The sequence below is a fragment of the Denticeps clupeoides genome, chromosome 2 (assembly GCF_900700375.1).
Source record: "Denticeps clupeoides chromosome 2, fDenClu1.1, whole genome shotgun sequence".
NCBI lineage: Eukaryota > Metazoa > Chordata > Actinopteri > Clupeiformes > Denticipitidae > Denticeps > Denticeps clupeoides.
Genome location: NC_041708.1, coordinates 36,400,610 through 36,418,854, shown reverse-complemented (window position 1 = coordinate 36,418,854; position 18,245 = coordinate 36,400,610). Strand labels below are relative to the sequence as shown.

The window sequence follows — 18,245 nt, the reverse complement described above, 5'->3', positions numbered from 1 at the left end:
ATGGTGGTGGAGTTAGTAGTGGCTGCACAGTCAGTAGAACGTGTAAAGTTCTTGTTGGTCCAGGTAAGTAGCAGCAGCTCGTCCACTTTGTTTGGAAGGGAGCAGAGGTTCTGCAAGAGGATGGATGGGAGCTGAGTGCGGAATCCCCAACAAGCTGCTCTTCAGACTAGGATCTCCATAAAAGTTTCCGGGATTATGAGAAATGGGTAGGACGTTTTTTTATACGACTGAATGATGACAAGCAGTTCATGGCTGGGAAAAGTTGTGCGGTCCGAGTGACCAAAGACACAGAAAAGAAACAAAAACAAAGAAAGTATGAGAGAAAGCAGAAGGCTGCCATTTATAACAAAATATTTCATGTAATGAATGAAATTGTCTGTTGAACGGTTTTCTGTGTCTCACTCATGGTCGAACAGATGACGTCACTTCTCCAGGTCTCGTTTGTGCATTATTTCGATGTCAGAATGCTTATGATGGGTCATAGATTTCTAGTGGTGGGTTAACAGTTGGTTGAGACAAAAAGACTAAGTGACGTTTGGACACTTTCTTTAAAATGAAGTGGAGCAGAAAACAGAATGTGTTGAATAACACAAGTAGAAATGCGGCCTCAGGAAAAGATGGAAAGTATTCTTGAGTCTATGAGACTAAAAGACCATTTTCATTGACAAAAACAGTCACAGATGATCCTGACTAAAACGTTCAGACTTTATCAAGTGAAACTTCACTAGACTAAAATGAATACGGGCGTCACAAATGCCCGTCTACACAAAAATGTTTGTATTTCTATTAAATGTGGCCTTGTGTCCACACAGAAACGGAGAACCAGAACGGTTACTTTCTAAAACTAGTCCAGAGTTCCACGTGTACAGCAAATTGGATTTTAGTGAAAATGCTGACATTCAGCCAACCTGACCTAGAACCTCAAAACACTTCATACCTACAACAATGTGGGATAAACATTCATGGCTCAGATGCAGAATCTCATTAAAACATTTCTAATGACAATACAGGAGAAATATAACACAGAACTAGACATGAAACAAGGAGAGAAATTGAGACCAGAATTAAAGCGTATGGTGTGGAGGGGGTTAAGAGCATAAGAGACAGTTCTGAATCTCCATGTGGATCACAGTTCAGATAACTCCTGTGGACAGATTTAGGAACCAAAAACTGCTTGTGTGGAGGGGACCTAAGACCAATTAACTAAAAATTACCACTTCATGACACAGAACACCATCTTCAAACATGTATTAGAATAAACTGTTCCAGATGTCTGGTTCCTCAGACCCCCATCTGAAGTGTATTTAGGAAAGAGGACCTGTAGTTGTAAATGGTGCATGCTTGAAAAGGAGAGACGAGACTACTTGATACACGACAGTCCATTTATTTGGCTATTAAAAGAGAACGATCATAAAGGGGGACAGGCTGGTCAACCTCTGATGAACAACGGTCCCAAAGATATTTCTTTCTCCCATCCAGAATCTGAAAGCAAGGAAGAGGAACAGGATTAAAATGTATAATCAGCACAAACAGAAAGACAAAAATGGACGCCATGTCCATATACCTGAGACAGAGGTCAGATCTCTTGCCTTCCTGGACCCACAAGAACCATCACAGCAGCTACACAGTTGGTCCTCTCCACCTGCACCAGCCCACCTTCATAGAAAGATCAGGGCCTGAATAAAAAGTACATGTGGATGTTTGTAATGCAGCGTCTAGTCCAGACCTACTTCTGTCCTACAAAAGAACAGGCCTTGTGCTCAGCATCAGTCGGGGAAGCAGCCGCTGTTGCCTTCAGCAAGCAAGTGATGAACAGCTGGAACAAGAGAGATACGGACGGTCAGCCACTACGCCAAGGTGGTGGAACCATGAGAGCGAAGGGCTAGCTCGAGACACGTACAGAGCCAGTGTCCCCCTGCTGAAACCTGAAAGCCTCCAGCTGGAACTGGAGCTTGAAATCCTGTGTACGGGGCAGGAAGCGAGAAGATGAGCCAGTGAGCTTGGAATCAACCAGACACCTACAATAAAAAGGAGAGCAAAATGAGACTACAGCACATCATAAACAAAGCCATAAAGAAATGAAGCTGCTCCTCACCCATGGTTCTGAATGAAGAGATAACTGGGAGCAGCAGCTGCATCAGGGACAGCGGTGACCACACAGGTATCAACAAACACCCGGAGGGGGACATGGTTGTACTGCTTGACAGAAGCCTCAAAATGGATCAGATCTCCCATGTAATAGACGTTGGAAGGCCTCTCAAACTTCCAATCATCTGAAGAGAAACGCAAATGTTAGGAACAGCAAACACAGTGGAACAGTGGACCACAACTGTACCTACCAGTCATGAGCTTGAGAGAGAAGACCAGCAGCTCCTCTGCAGTTTTAGTAGCAGCATATGGGATCCAGGCAGGCTGCAGGGCATTGCTACTCACATTGTGAAGCCTGGTCACGTGCAAGAAGAAACCGATATCAAAAAGCATCTAAATACAGAGAGACATGGGAGAGCAGATCAGATAGAGCTCACCTCAAATAGTGGCATTCAATCCCAATTACAGCACCACTGGTTCTGACTATTGGAGCAGAAGCATCAGAAATGGCTCTTGGGATGTAGGTCAGAGAAAAAGAATAAACCAGGGAATCGTTGGTCATCTGTGTTTGAAGGGGGAAAAAGCCAGAGTTACTGGAGAAAGTCCAACAGATTCCTGACCAAAGAGGAACCAGAACTCACCACTACTTGGCTGCCACAGGCCTGCAAATAGGACTGAAAATACAGCAGCTGAGCCACAGAATCTTCTCCAGTCACCCCACAGCCTCCTAGTGAGATGTCTGATGCCTGGATGAGCTCTCCAGAACCAAACAGGTCCTTCTTAACCTGCACGTGCACCATATTCTCGTCACAGGTAGCTGCCACACTGCTGACTGATACCGGCTCCCTCAGCTGGAACTGCACTGGGGGGGACGTGGGCTCTACTGGCATCTGAGGAAACTTCCAGGTCAGCTCCTTTACTGGGCCAAGCAGCTGCTGCTGGACACTTCCAGGATCTTGAAGCTGCCCCCCTGTTCCCTGAGGCGAAGGAGCAAATGGGGGATGTGCAGGAACCTGAGGCATCCCGGGAACCAACGGGGGATGGGCAGGAGACTGAGGCGGTGGCAGCACGCCGGGGACAAATGGGGGACGGGCAGGCACCTGAGGCGGCGGTGGTGGCACAAACCCGGGCACAAAGGGGGGACTGGCAGGAGCCTGAGGCTGCACGGGGACAAACGGGGGACGGGCAGGCACCTGAGGTGGTGGCAACACGCCGGGGACAAACGGGGGACGGGCAGGCACCTGAGGTGGTGGCAACACGCCGGGGACAAACGGGGGACGGGCAGGCACCTGAGGTGGTGGCAACACGCCGGGGACAAACGGGGGACGGGCAGGCACCTGAGGAGGTGGCAACACGCCGGGGACAAACGGGGGACGGGCAGGCACCTGAGGAGGTGGCAACACGCCGGGGACAAACGGGGGACGGGCAGGCACCTGAGGAGGTGGCAACACGCCGGGGACAAACGGGGGACGGGCAGGCACCTGAGGAGGTGGCAACACGCCGGGGACAAACGGGGGACGGGCCGGCACCTGAGGAGGTGGCAACACGCCGGGGACAAACGGGGGACGGGCCGGCACCTGAGGAGGTGGCAACACGCCGGGGACAAACGGGGGACGGGCCGGCACCTGAGGAGGTGGCAACACACCGGGGACAAACGGGGGACGGGCAGGCACCTGAGGAGGTGGCAACACGCCGGGGACAAACGGGGGACTGGCTGGCATCGCAGGGACAAAGGGAGGACTGGCATGAACCAGAGGTGGATTCATTGCAGGTCTTGGAAGAGGTTGACCAGAAGCTGGAGCAGGTCCTGGTACACCTTTAACATCCAGCAGAACTGCACCCATACAAACCCCTACAACACCTCCCCACAGCAACACTGCCACTGACCACCAACCCATGATGCCACATTACAGTCACCACCATGTATGGCTTCCACTTTTATAGGAAACATAATTAACATTAATGACCTTCTAGACCTGCCAAGTCTGGCACTCATTAGATAACTAGTACTAGTTGTACAAGACTAGATTGGGGTCTACAAAACCGGTCCTGGAGTAAAATGATGGGTTTTTTTTGGGTTTATCCTCATTTAGCACAGCTGGTTCCACCACTCAACCCGTTACCACCCAGTTCTTGAGTGGAATCAGGTGTGGTTTCACCGTGACCTGTCAAGGACACGTTGTGTATATGTGTACTGTGTGCTGTGCTGCAGTGTATCACAATGAGAATAACTTCACTGTCAGGTACTGAGTATGGGGGTACAGTGGTCACATGCAAATAATATTTGAGTTCATTTACAACATTTTTTATTTTCAACATTTTTTCTTCTTTAATTTGCACAGTGTTCACTGATGATGACGAGTGTCTGTGCGTAAATGGACTTTATTTTTCATATATATTTACATTTCAGCTCAGTCCTCTACAAGAACCACACCAGCCTTAGATAACTGACTGGGCACTTTAATATCTTATTTTTTATCTTTTTTCACACTTTTGGTGTGCACTAGTTCAGTGTGTTAAAATGCAAAGACAACTTACAAACAACTTTTAATTTAGTACAAAAAACGAGAGAAAAGGTCATAACTGATCTTGAACAGAGGCTGAAGACATTGCTGTCTGTTTGCTGCTTGAAGTGTGAAGATGTTCTTGTTTCCGTACGTTTTCTGTATCAGTCCGCTGCCGCGAAGCCGTCTTCGTTGTTACTGTACACACAGGACACATGGACATGAGTCAAAAGACAATTCACTTTAGAATGAGTGGTACTTGCATGCAATAGCACTGCGAGCCACTGAATCTTTCATTACAATCACATCACACCACATCACTCATCTTTACTCACACGTCAAGCTGCCCGTTACTGATTAAAATGGTGCGAAGGTGACAGCAGTGTAAAGTCACAATTGTGACTTTACAAAAACGGTCATTTTATTTAAGGTCATCTTACAGAAAGATGAAAAAATGAACAATAAAACATCATTTCACACCAATTACATCTTGTGTTGAGGCGAGTAAGCCAGTTTGAGGAAGTGTGTTAAATTTGAAGTGACTTAAATAAATTGACGGCGCATTTTACACGCCTGCTAAAACACCATCAGCCTTCTGGTGACTTTCAACCCGCCATGAACACCAGCTGCTGCGATGTCTGTGAGTGCGCCTTCTGGCACCCGCACGGCAGTATGAGCGGGCCGTCACAGGGCGGAGCAGCAGGGTCACAGTACGGGGCAGTGGTGGCCTGGTGGGTAAGGAATCGTAATCAGAATGTTGTAGGTTCGAATCCTGAATCGCCAAGGTGCCACTGATCAAGGTCCCGTCCCCACACACTGCTCCCTGGGCGCCTGTCATGGTGTCCACTGCTCACTAAGGATGATGGTTAAATACAGAGGACACATTTCACCGTGTCACCGTGTTCTGTGTTTCACAATGACAATCGCTTCACTGCTGTCCACCCAGCAGCTACAGAAATTTTGGGAGTGAAATAAGACATGAAAGATTTGCTAAATTTATCAGAATATATATAAGAGGGGAATGAATCAGGAGACTTTAGTTTTGCTAAACAGAAAATGAGACTTACCTTCACTAGAACTAATTAAAACAATGTAGTCTGCAGATTTAGCTGAGACAATGCAGTCCTTATAAAATAAAATATGATTATTGTACTTTTTTTTGTTTTCTTGAACAGACGATCCAGTCGGTGTCCATTCTAGATAAGATGAGAAATCTCTGGAAAGATGGTTATTGACGTCCATATGAATATTGAAGTCACCAACATTTATCATATTAGAATAGAGTAGAGAAAACCGGGTGGGAAGAGCAGCAAAGTCACTTAAAAAATAAGAAAAGAACGACACAATCTATAGTTATTGTACTGGCAACTGCACTTTGATTGGCACGCAACTTTGAAACAGAAGTTCATACAACAATGTTTTGTTTGCATGGTCTGGAGATGTTTAGTGAGACTCAGATTTGGACTTTTTATTTTACTTCACTTCTTTTTTAAATTGTAATGTTTTCAGGACAGGACAGTAATGCTTTTGATTCAGACTCCTTCAATGGATCAAAGGAAATCATTCTTGTTTTACACCATACGGTTCTCAAGATATGAGCCATAATGTAAGTAGGCGAATTATAGCGCCACCTATGGGTGGTTTTAATGGTGTGTGAAGTGGATCTTAAACCATTGGTGTATGTGGGACTTTTGTATTTGTAGTTTTGCTGCACATATTCTTTTCTCACCTGACACCAAGAGGGATCTGTACTCAGAAACGGAGCATCTGCAGATACATCTCATTTTATTTCATCATTTCTCATGTACACATCATGTTTTCAGGTTATCAGCATACTATATCAGCTTGAGGGAATTTAATCACATTTGGTACAAGAAACCAAATTTAAATGCTGGTGGTCAAGTTCACAGAGAGTTCATGTACAGAATATAGTTGTGAAGCGGATTAAAATACGCTTCTCAAAAAACTACATCACACATCACATCCTACCTCTCGTCCACACTTGACCCCCACCAGGCTGCATACAGAGCTAACAGATGGACTGAAGATGGAACCATCATAGCGCTCCACACTACCATCTCCCACCTGGACCAGTGGGGGCGCTGTGCTAGGTTGCTCTTTGCCGATAGCTACTTTAGTTGACTTTAGTTACTGGACATTGTCCTTCTCCTCCCCATCTGCTGCTGGATTAGAGATTTTTCTTCAGAGAGTCAGAGTGGGATCCCAGCTTTCCACAGTCCTCAGCATTAACACAGGATCTCCACAGGGGTGCATACTGTACAACTGTGTCAGCACCCACAAAAATATCACTATCTTCAAGTTCGCAGATGACTGTGGTGGTGAGACAGTGTACAGGGAGGAGGTCCAGAGACAGTGTGTGGAAAACAACTCAAAAACCAAGGAACTCATCCTCAACTTCAGGAAGAAAAATGCTGACCTGCAACCCATCTACATCAGCGGGGAGGGTGTGGAGAAGGTGACCAGTTTTAAGTTCCTGGGTGTGCATATGGAAGCAGATCTGAAATGGAGCTCCAACACCTCGGCGGTGGTAAAGAAGGCCCAACAGCGACCCCATTGTCTGAGGATCCTCAGGAGATTTAACCTGAGGAAGGAGCTGCTGACCATCTTCTACCGCTGCTCCATTTGAAGTCTGCTGACATATTGCATCTCTGTGTGGTACTCAAGCTGCACGATGGCAGGCAAGAAGATAGGTCAGAAGGTCATCAACACTACAGGTAAAATCATTGGTCACTCGCTTCCTTCCCTAAAGGACGTCTACAACAACCGCTGTCTCGGGAAGGCACCGCAGTTTTGTTGTACTAAGTATGATTGTGCAATGACAATAAAGTCTTTTAACTTAAACAGCACAATATAACTCCAAGTCAATCACACTTCTGTGAAATAAAACTGTCCACTTAGGAAGCAACACTGAATAACAATTAGGGCTGGGCGATTTTGCCTAAAAAAAAAAATCTTCGATTTTTAAAGAAAAATTCGAGTTTCGATTTGATTTTAGATTTTTTTTTTCCCCCAATGCACTTAAAAAATGGCTGCAGACATCAGATATAGTGTCAAAAGTGCAACTTTATTGCTATGATTGTCCTCAAGAGTGTAAAATGCGTAGAATCCCAAAACAAAAAGTAAATGAGGCTCTGTCATTCAACAATTTCAAGCTTTAACCCAGGTTTAAGCAAAAGTGCAACAGCTTCACAGTAACTTAAATTTTCTGTTCAAGAAATCAGATAATTACAAATTTTGTAACATATAACATTACAATAAAAAAACTCTTCTCAGTATAGTGTAAATATAAAATATTAAACATGCCTGTGGCACACATATAGCCTGCTCAAAGAATGAACAGATGTAAACTTTTATCTGTAACTACAAAACACGTGCTTTGTGGCTGAGTAAAACTGCATCTCCTCCAGCTCACTGCGGATCTTTTCCTGAGTTGTATTGTACATGTGACGCAGCGCTGCATCGGCGAAATACTTGCGACTGGGGACAATGTACCTCGCATCTAATACTTTCAGCATGCGATTAAAGCCTCGCTTTTCGACAGAATAAATTGGCAGCATGTCTGTGGCGATATAAAACGTGATCCATCGCGCTCCGTCCTTATCATAAGGCACACAGTTTGTAAAGCTGTCAGGAAGTGTAGTTTGCTTATTAGCAGGTGTGCTAGAGGAGCCGTTTTTCGCTACGGAGCCGGCTGCACTTCTCCCATTCTGGATGTTTATTCCTCAGCTGCTGGAAAAGATTTGTTGTACTGCTGCTTCCAGCAGCAACAGCCTTGAAACATATTTTGCAGCAAGGCTTCGTCTGCTGCATCAAAACCAAACCAATTCCAGAATGGTTTGGAATTATGACGGAATTACCTGTGCCTTTCTTTGGAACTAGTTCTCTGCTACACGCTGCAATGTTGTTTTGACTGTGTTACGCGGGGCGGAGGCTGGCTCATATCGCGCAAAGGTAACCAAGAAGGACTAAACGCGGGAAAGTCCGAAAAAACTATTGTGGCAAAAAACCACAATAAAAATAGTTTTAAACTACAAAATCGATAAATCGATGAAATCATTTTTTTCCCCAGCCCTAATAACAATCAGTTTCACATGATGCTGTGCAAATGAAATAGACAACGGGTGGAAATGACAGTCAATTAGCAATATGTCCCCAATAAAGGCGCGGTCCTGCAGGTGGTGACCACAGACCGCTTCTCAGTTGCTTTCTGGCTGATGTTGAGAACGTTCAGGCAACAACATTGCCAGTGGGGGTCAGTAATAGTGTGAGGTGGCTTTTTTTTGGGGGGGGGGGGGCTGCACAGCCCTCCATGTGCTCACCAGAGGTAGCCTGAGGTAGCCTGACTGCCAGTAGGTACCAAGGTGAAATCATCAGATACCTTGTGAGACCGAATGCTGGTGCGGTTGGACCTGGGTTCCTCCTAATGCAAGATAATGCTAGACCTCATGTGGCTGGAAGGGGTCAGCAGTTCCTGCAAGACGAAGGCCTTGATGCTATGGACTGGCCCGCCCGATCCCCAGACCTGAACCCAAGTGAGCACATCTGGGACATCATGTCTCGCTCCATCCACCAACACCATGTTGCACTACAGATTGTCCAGGAGTTGGTGGATATCCAGATCTGGGAGGGAGTTCCCTCATGAGACCATCCGACTCCAAATGCAGACCTAAATGGGTTGATAATTTTAATTTATTAAAATTAATAAGAAAATTTCATACAGATCTAGGATGTCTTATTTTTGTGCTACCTATACTTTTTCGTGTATTTTCTGACAATTGCATTTGTGTTATTTTAATATTAATGCTAATTAAACAACTTAGTACAATAATTTACCTTGAACATTTAAAGTACCATTTCCAATGATGCCCTCCGATTGTGACCTGTCAACTATCAGATTTGGGCTCAGACCCGGGGTCTCAGCTGTCTATTGGAGTTCTAAAATATTCCGTCCCCAAAATTCCCACTGTCTTTGTTGGCCTTCCGTGAGATTGATCCTCTGCTCCTGTTGAAGAGATGACTCTGATTTGCGCTCAGTATTTGACCGTACGAGCCCAGTCGACTGACCCAAAGTCACCCAAAACACTAGGGTAGCCTAAAAAAAAAAATAGAGTCCCAATGGAGTCCATATTAGACTACTCGGTTAGACCGATTGGAGCATCCAAAAGCCACGCAAGACATGGCCATTTACCAGACGGCGCATCGTCGCTGCTACACTTCCGGCCCCCCACCTGAGTTTCGCGCCTTAGGGACGTACCACGTAAACGTCAAGTTCGCCGTAACGTCATTGGTTGGTCACATCGAAAAACTGCTGAGCGGACCAATGACAGCGTGGCGCCGCGCGCCGACGTAAGCCAATCGCGTTCGTGTTTTTTTGTCACGTGACCGGGCTGTCATGCGCTGTCATGCGGGCCCTTGTGTACGTGCAGCGATGCAGCACGGGAGATGTTATGACAGTAAATAGGGTTTTTTTTTTTCCTTCTCTCCCACGTTTCTGCAGTTTATTGTGCCGGACACGGGGCATCGACGTGGGGAAAGGAACACGATGTCTACCTGATGCAACCAGTTTCTTAAACGCTCGCTGACGCGCAGGTGGCTCCTCCTGATCGGACGCAATCGTTTCTGCGTTGACGATGAGGCTGTATGCGTTTCTCTTAAAGAACACGTCGCCAAAGATCGAGTATTATTCCCGCTTCTCTCCTTCTCCGCTCTCCATCAAGCAGTTTCTGGAGTTCGGTGAGTTCGAATTTGGCCTGAACTTGTGAGGCGATCACGATTATTAAAGGTGCTGCTGGTCTCGGGTGGGCTTCCCTTTTGCCAGCCTTAAAACGGGACAAAGGTGACAGATGTCACACCTCAGCAGCTCGCATTGTTGTGAACCTGGAGACTGGTTTATCAGCTGAGATATATATATATATATATATAGATATAGATATAGATATAGATAAAGAGAGAGAGAGAGAGAGAGAGGCAAAATAAATGGCAGAATTTGTGCTATTCTACATATTTACTCCTGAAATGCACTTGTGAACGGTTCCTTCTGTGAGAGTCAGCAGTCTGGGTTATGTGTTTATTAGCAGGTTTCACTTTTTAAGATGGAAATAAGGTAAATTGCTTTGGGATTGGTTGTATGGGACCTGGTTGCCTCCATCATAAGCAATGTCGGATTTATCTTTGGCACCTCTTGTACCCAAGATCCCCTTCTTGGTGACTGGGAACAGGATCAATAGACAAATGTAGATGTGTCTTGGAAGCAGACACGTTTGTGGTCAGTACTTTGATCTATGACTGAGCCGTCTGTTATGATATCCAGTCATTGGGGAAAAAAATGATTTCCCGCTAGTTTTGTGTAATTGTTTGCGCGGCATGCTCGGTTAACCTCACAATGACTCGTGAGTTGCGCCAGTTCGCTGGCTGAGCAAACACATTCAGTCTGATAAAGACCTACTAGATAACTGGGAACTATTTCCTGTTTTTTTTCCCCTGTCCGTGTCAAATCAGCACATTACATTTCTGCTGATTAAGAATTTCCTGTTTGATTGCTTATTCCCTGTATGCACAATCAATCTGTAATAAGTTGAGGACTTGTTTCAAATCATGGTGAGAAATTTATCTTGTTGTTTAGATATGGTGGATTAATGGGATTTACAGTGTACACTAACCCTAGCCCTGAATACTTCCATTTTATTTTTATATGTATTTATTTTTTAAAAATTAAGAAATTCCATGTACGTTAAATGATTCTGGGAGAATTTTCTCAAACATTGAGTGACACGGTCAACCAGTTTTCCCACTTACTGCTAAACTCACCATTTCAAACTGCACTCATGTCCCAGTACAAGACCAATAACACTTAATTGGCACTGTAGATAAAAGTGTGCGTTGTCACTTCCCCGTAAGAATCATGTTCAGTTTTATGGATAGAATGGTGCCGGTAGGTATTGCTGGCAGCATGTTAGTCTGCAAATCTCTTTATCACATTTTCTGCTAGGTTTTTACATAGTCACCCACTATTTCCCATTGAAAATATGTGACTGGTATTTAGCACCTACAAACAAGCAAGAATTCTGGCCCTCACAGACCTGTTTCTTCTTCTTTAAGAAGCTCTTCTCTCCTTCACTCGTTACCTGTATTAATGGCACCGGTTTCAACTCATTATCTGTATAAAAGACACCTGTTCACACCTTCAAGCAGTCAGCTTCTCCATGGCCAAGACCAGAGAGCTGTCTGAGGCCAGCACATGTCCACACCTGTCTAAAGTTTCCCAGAGACCATCTGGAGGATCCAGAGGAGGATTGGTAGAAGACCATGTGATCAGATGAGACTTTGATGTTTGGACTCAGAAGAATGCTTGGACTCGGAAGAAGAGTTGCATCCCAAGAAAACCAAGAAAACATTATGCTTTGGGGTTGCTTTTCTGCAAAGAGGACAGGACTACTTTCCTAATCAAGTAACTTCAATCCACTTTCTGTGAACCACAGGGAGAGATAATGCCTGTGAGAAAACGTCCTACATGTTCCTGCGGAAGGAGTTGCCGGTCCGTCTGGCGAATACAATGAGAGAGGTCAACCTGCTGCCTGACAAACTGCTGAACCAGCCCTCCGTCAAGCTTGTACAGAAATGGTTAGTAGTGCCTGCTGTGAGTAGCGTGTCCGTGAACCCTGATGTGACCGTGTGCTGTGACCTTCTGCAGGTACATGCAGAGTTTCCTGGAACTCCTGGAGTATGAGAACCGTAACTCAGAGGATGCACAGGCCTTGGAAGAGTAAGTTCCCTCCTTTTAGAACAAAACTAATTCAGCTGTAAGCCTGGACAACATTATTGGGTGTTACTTACATACTTGGTGACGTAAGGAGACAGTGACCCTCACTTACTGAGTAGCAAGAAATGCTGACTCATGTAGGGGTAGTGGCTGACTCAGGAACCTGGAAGGTCACCAGTTCTAATCCACCAACTGTCCTTGCTTAAGTTACCCTGAAGTATCTTCCCCACACACGGCTCCCTGTGCCCCACTAATGGCTGCCTACTACTCACAATGGGCGATGAGTTACCTAAAGAGGACCACAGTGACCACAACTTCTTTCACTTCTCACTTCACTCACCCTTCACATAAAAAACATGTTTAAATGCGTTTGAATGTGCTGTAATAAGTTGGGAAACACTAAATGTCATAAATGTATGACATTTTTGTCCCTGTAACTACTGATTGTAAGTCGCTATGGATAAGGGCGTCTGATAAATGCTGTAAATGTAAAAAAGTAAATGTTTTTGTTGCTTAACCATTGGATACTGTGCCCATGTTGATGATCGTCATGATTGTAGGTTTCAGTCACTAGGCTTCATTATGTATCTAAATCAGTCACTGCACTGTCACTGTCCTTAAACACCTTCTCAATTCTGTGGGTTTTGTACTCATTTAAAACTGAGATACATTTAACAATTGTAAGAATCTTTAGGTAGCTTTCACTTTTCAAAAGATGTTTTATGTTCCTTACGGCCTTGTCTGTCTTCACAGCTTCTTGGAGGTCCTAATTGAAATTAGGAACAGACATAACGATGTGGTTCCAACCATGGCCCAGGGTGTGATTGAATACAAGGAGAAATTTGGTTTTGACCCCTTTGTAAGCAGCAACATTCAGTATTTCCTGGACCGCTTCTACACCAACCGCATTTCCTTCCGCATGCTCATCAATCAGCACAGTAGGTTATGGGAAGTAACTGCAAACTGTATGTTCTCGGTGCGCTACCGTTTGTTTGCCACTAAAACACACTGAAATTATACGTTCCACAGCTCTCCTTTTTGGCAACGACACAAACCCAGCCCATCCCAAACACATTGGAAGTATTGACCCTACATGCAGTGTGGCTGACGTAGTAAGAGGTAGGAACTTTTCCAAATCTATGGTATTGTAGTCAGTGGAGCGTGAAAGGTCATGGCTGTGTTTTAATCTTGCTTTTCAGATGCTTATGAAAATGCTAAGATGCTATGTCACCAGTACTACTTAGCTGCCCCTGAGCTCAAAATAGAAGAATTCCATGGTAAGTGCTGTTGTTTGTTCTTGCTGCAGTCGTGCAACACGCACACATGGAAATGGTTTGGAAATTTGAGCTCCGCAGCTCAACAGGACCGTGTTGTGTTTAATTTGTGGTTTGGGTAAAGCCGTCTTTCTGCTGTAAAGTAATTGCAAAGCGGAGTTTTTTTTTTTTTTTTTTTGGCTCAGCATGGGCTCTGCTTTCTCTTGCAGCTAAGGCCCCAGAAAAGCCCATTCATGCCGTGTACGTGCCCTCACACCTCTTCCACATGCTGTTTGAACTGTTTAAGGTGGGTGTCTCAGCAGTGCGACGCTATCACAGTAACAAGCACCTGATACAGACGCTGCAACAAAAGCCCTTAAAGAAATGCTGCCATGTGATCATGGTGCCAAATTCATGCAGCCATTCCAAGTCTGTTTTCGTGATTGTAGAACTCAATGCGTGCAACAGTGGAGCATCACGAAGGCAGGGAGGAGGGGCTTCCTCCCGTGAAGGCTAAGGTCACCTTGGGGAAGGAGGATTTGTCCATAAAGGTCAGCCAGTTCTCAATATATCTGTCATTTATGTAGTTACCTCAATTCCACAATTTCATTAAATTAATTTTGTGTTAACTAATATTTTTGCATATCTGCAAAACCAGATATCGATTAAGACTAAACTGTTGTTAAAAAAAAAAAAAAAAAACACATCTTGAAACACACACCCACCTGCTGCTTTAATTAAATGTAATTATATACTCTTAAATAGGAGCTGTCTGTGGTACTGATCCTCTGAGGACTGTTCACAGCTATTATTCATTGTTTAGCAAAATGTGCAAAATCACTACAAAACATTGCAACACTTGAACAATTAGAACAATCCCAGCGTAGCACTGCTTTCAGAATCTAAACTGCCTGACCTTTCACCCACGAGCTTCCTCCCTGTGCCACCACAGATCAGTGACCGAGGTGGAGGGGTGCCTCTGAGAAAGATCGACAGACTCTTTAACTACATGTATTCGACCGCACCCACCCCCAGCCTGGAGCCGTCCCGCGCAGTCCCACTGGTAACAACCAGCTACTAAAAGAGTCTTATGTAATCAGGTTCTCATGAAAACTGATGACTCTGCCCTGCGACAGGCACCGCTGTGTGACTTCCCTTCTCCGTTTCCCCTCTAGGCAGGGTTTGGTTATGGCCTGCCCATATCTAGACTCTATGCTCGCTACTTTCAAGGGGACCTGAAACTCTACTCCATGGAGGGGGTGGGGACAGATGCTGTTATTTATCTAAAGGTAAATGCTGCATTGAACATGTGAGGAGTTCCACGCACACAGGCATGTTAAAAATTTGCCATTTCTGGGGGAAAAAAAATGGTTTCATTTAAAACGTTTAGTTCCCATCAACATTTAGCGAACAAAAATGTCAGACAGGTTCTGGACAGAGCTGTGCGGATTATGTGTAAAAAAAACAAAAACAAAAAAAAAGACGTGTTATTCAACCGCTCGGGGTTATAAGTTAAGAAACATTTGCTTTCCCAACTCTTGTCATAAGTAAAAAAGGAACGACAAGATTTCGCATAATGTACTTCAGTAAAAAGTAAGAAATGTAGCGGAGTTAAAGTAAAAAGTCTCTCCAAAGGGAAATACTTTAGTTAAGTACAGATACCTTTTGATGAACTATTTCTGTTGATTTGTAGAGGGAAAAAATAAAGCTTTGGGCAACCCAATACATTGTCAGGATTATATACCCTTATATGGCTTATGGACTAAGGACCCCTTGAGCATGGTACCATCCACACACACTGCTCCCCGTGGCTGCCCTCTGCTTGCTGTGTATCAAAATGACATAAAACTACCACTTTCATTGGTTAGGAAAGACCAATTGATCCAGATTTCAAAACTGAGCCAAGAAATGGTAGTTAACAGTAGAGGTGGCCACACTGAGTTCTGAAATAACTCCGCATAAATGATCAGTGCATGCAAGATAGTCTGGTAGAATTAGAAGCCTTTTGTGAGGGGTGAACGTCCTCCAAGACCTGAAAAGTTTTGGTGATCAGTTCATCTTCTGCTCAATTGAACAATTCACAGTAACAGACATTTTAAACATACCATCATAAATGAACACTGTATATACTTTAAGATACGATACCTTACATTAATGAATACAATTTAGGACATTGTTTACTGGGGGACGAATCAGGACAGTAACTGTTCGTATTGGTTTAGAGTTTGTTTTCCTAGCACATGACGTTCCAAATGTTTTAGTCAGTGATTTACAAATTTTGCATCAGTCAGAGACCTTTCAGATTTTTAAAAATTGTTTCTCTTCCCTAGGCTCTGTCCAGCGAATCATTTGAGCGACTACCAGTCTTCAATAAGTCGGCCTGGCGCCATTACCAGACTGGCCCCGAGGCGGATGACTGGAGCAACCCCAGCAGAGAACCACGAGATGCCTCCAAGTTCAAGGCCAAAAGATAATTTTACCCACGTTTGCCTGATGCGCACTCTGAATGCGCCTGTCCCTACTGTAGCATTCCCTCAACCCCGGGTGTCTCTGTGGTTGGAGCACCCGATAATGCACTTACTTTGCCTTTTTGAAACTAGATCCTAGGTGGTACCCTTCTCCTTTGACCACTTCGTATTGCAGTTTGTAGGCAAGGGCCGTTTACGGTTACAAAGAAACTGATACACAAAATAACCAAAAGCCAGTTGGGGAAAAACTACAACCAGTTCACTGATCACCACTCGATCACTATAGTTATTTTAAAGGCTGTTGGGCCTACAAAACTACTTAATATGCTTCCCTGGATGTGGTAAAACGAACTGGTAGGGACCATTATACCAGTTCCCCCAAGACTATGACATTTTCTGTCTACGCTCAAAAACCTTGTCCAGCGCAGCACATTGTGCCCCCTAGTGGTAGCACCAGGCAAGTGCGTAGATAGACACTGTGCCAGGGGGCTTGGAGAGGGCCTGGTTCGCACTCACCAGTGCCACATAATAGGCGTCTGTTCGACTCTCCTTTGAGAAAGTAGGTTAACGTTTCACATGAGGGCAACAAGCATTATTGTGGCCAGTGGTCAATTTTTAAATTCAAAGTTTTGTTTTGCTTATAAACTTTATAAAGTTTTGGGCAATGCTTATTTATTTTAAGGTTTTAAATCTTAAGTTGTTAATTATGTAAATCCTGAGCTTGTTTAGAAGGTCATATTGCACTCGAGAAGCAGAGACCATGTTAAACGAGAGAGCAGGAAAGCAGGCTGATAGAGATGTAGTGTGTGGCCATCAGCAGCATCGATGCACTGATGCTGAAACAAAGGGACCCACAGAAAGGCCTTCCATGTCATTAGTCTCATTCCCACCGGCATTGGTGTTTCAACATTCCAGCAGAGGTTTAATAAATCATCTTGGAGTAAATGTTCGAGACACCATGCAGTTTGCATGATACATTCCACTTGAAAATATTTTATTTGTGAACCAAAAAAAACCCGAAACAAAACAAAAGCGTGTTTACAGTGAACATGTTGTGGCACTACGCAGTGTGCCTGTAGTATTCAGACCAGTTGTGCTCTTCACAGACACCATTTCCTGATCGCTCGCAGTTTGAAAATGTTATGTTCATAATTAGCTGTAGGGACTTTTAGTTTGCTGTGTTTTTATTAATTGCATTTAAGGTTCATTTGAATACTATCCTTTTCAGATAAGGTCATTACATGGTGTCCATTGTCCTGCTCTTTAACGCATACTCTGTTTTCTGATTCTGTTCGATAGGAATGCGTTGGAAATTTAACCAGTTTGTAATATGTTTGTGAAATGTTCTTCTTTTCTTTTATTTGATAAGCAGCATATCATAGCCAGTTTCCTTTACTTTGGACCAGTAAATACTTGTCCAGGCAAGAAAAATTAGTTACACTTAAAGACATCATTCCAGCACTCCAGGTCTTTACGGAGGGGACCCAATTCTGTCGTCTGGAGTCACAAGGCTATGCCATAGAGTCTCTTTTTGAAATAATATAGAATATTATAGTATGCCGTATAATTATTGTTGTAAAAAAGAGGTATTTCACCTTCATCTCTGATAATGAAAGATGTTTAGAGATGGTCAAGCACTTTGCTGAGTTTAGAGGGTCATGGGAAACGTTGCAACCACTGTTATGTTGGAAGGGCACGCATTCGTGGTACCAGTACCTGTGGTGTTACTGTTGAGAAGCCTGAGGACTGCTGGGCATGAACCCACATTCTTTCTTATTTTCCTCAGTATAAACACACACTCCTACAGAACCCTGTAGCTGCAGCAGCGACACGGCGATAGCCTAGTTACGTGTGCCGTGTTGGGGTCTCTGAAAACAATTAGAAGTCCAAAATATTGTACACAGGTCCATTGCATTGATCACTGTCTGTTGTAGCAGCCTGTGGAAAACAGCTCTATAATAAAGATTTTCTGAGCAGAACTGTGTGTCTGTCATAATGAATGATCCATTTCTAATCTCGCTTATCCAGGTCAGTAGTGTGGGAGAGCTAGAGTGTATCCGGCAAACTTTGGGCCCAAGGCGAAAGCAGCTCGTGGACAGGGCACCAGTCCATTGCAGTGTGAACACACACACACACAAACACAGCAGGGTCA

At 44.3% G+C, this 18,245-nt stretch overlaps 2 protein-coding genes across 2 annotated transcripts; one reads left to right on the top strand and one right to left on the bottom strand.

The window, feature by feature from the left end:
- Positions 1-921: 921 nt before the first annotated feature.
- LOC114774569 (zona pellucida sperm-binding protein 3-like) lies at positions 922-3,110 on the bottom strand. The gene is made up of 8 exons (XM_028966360.1): positions 2,730-3,110; positions 2,526-2,650; positions 2,340-2,443; positions 2,096-2,273; positions 1,901-2,018; positions 1,731-1,816; positions 1,603-1,656; positions 922-937 (listed from the first exon to the last, which is right to left on the bottom strand). The coding sequence occupies exons 1-8, from the start codon at positions 3,108-3,110 to the stop codon at positions 922-924; spliced, it is 1,062 nt and encodes a 353-aa protein (XP_028822193.1).
- Positions 3,111-10,030: 6,920 nt separating this feature from the next.
- Positions 10,031-18,072, top strand: LOC114767847 (pyruvate dehydrogenase (acetyl-transferring) kinase isozyme 3, mitochondrial). The gene is made up of 11 exons (XM_028959665.1): positions 10,031-10,346; positions 12,092-12,233; positions 12,304-12,375; positions 13,126-13,310; positions 13,402-13,491; positions 13,572-13,649; positions 13,856-13,932; positions 14,075-14,176; positions 14,578-14,688; positions 14,801-14,914; positions 15,956-18,072. The coding sequence occupies exons 1-11, from the start codon at positions 10,244-10,246 to the stop codon at positions 16,097-16,099; spliced, it is 1,218 nt and encodes a 405-aa protein (XP_028815498.1). The 5' UTR covers positions 10,031-10,243; the 3' UTR covers positions 16,100-18,072.
- Positions 18,073-18,245: the final 173 nt, after the last annotated feature.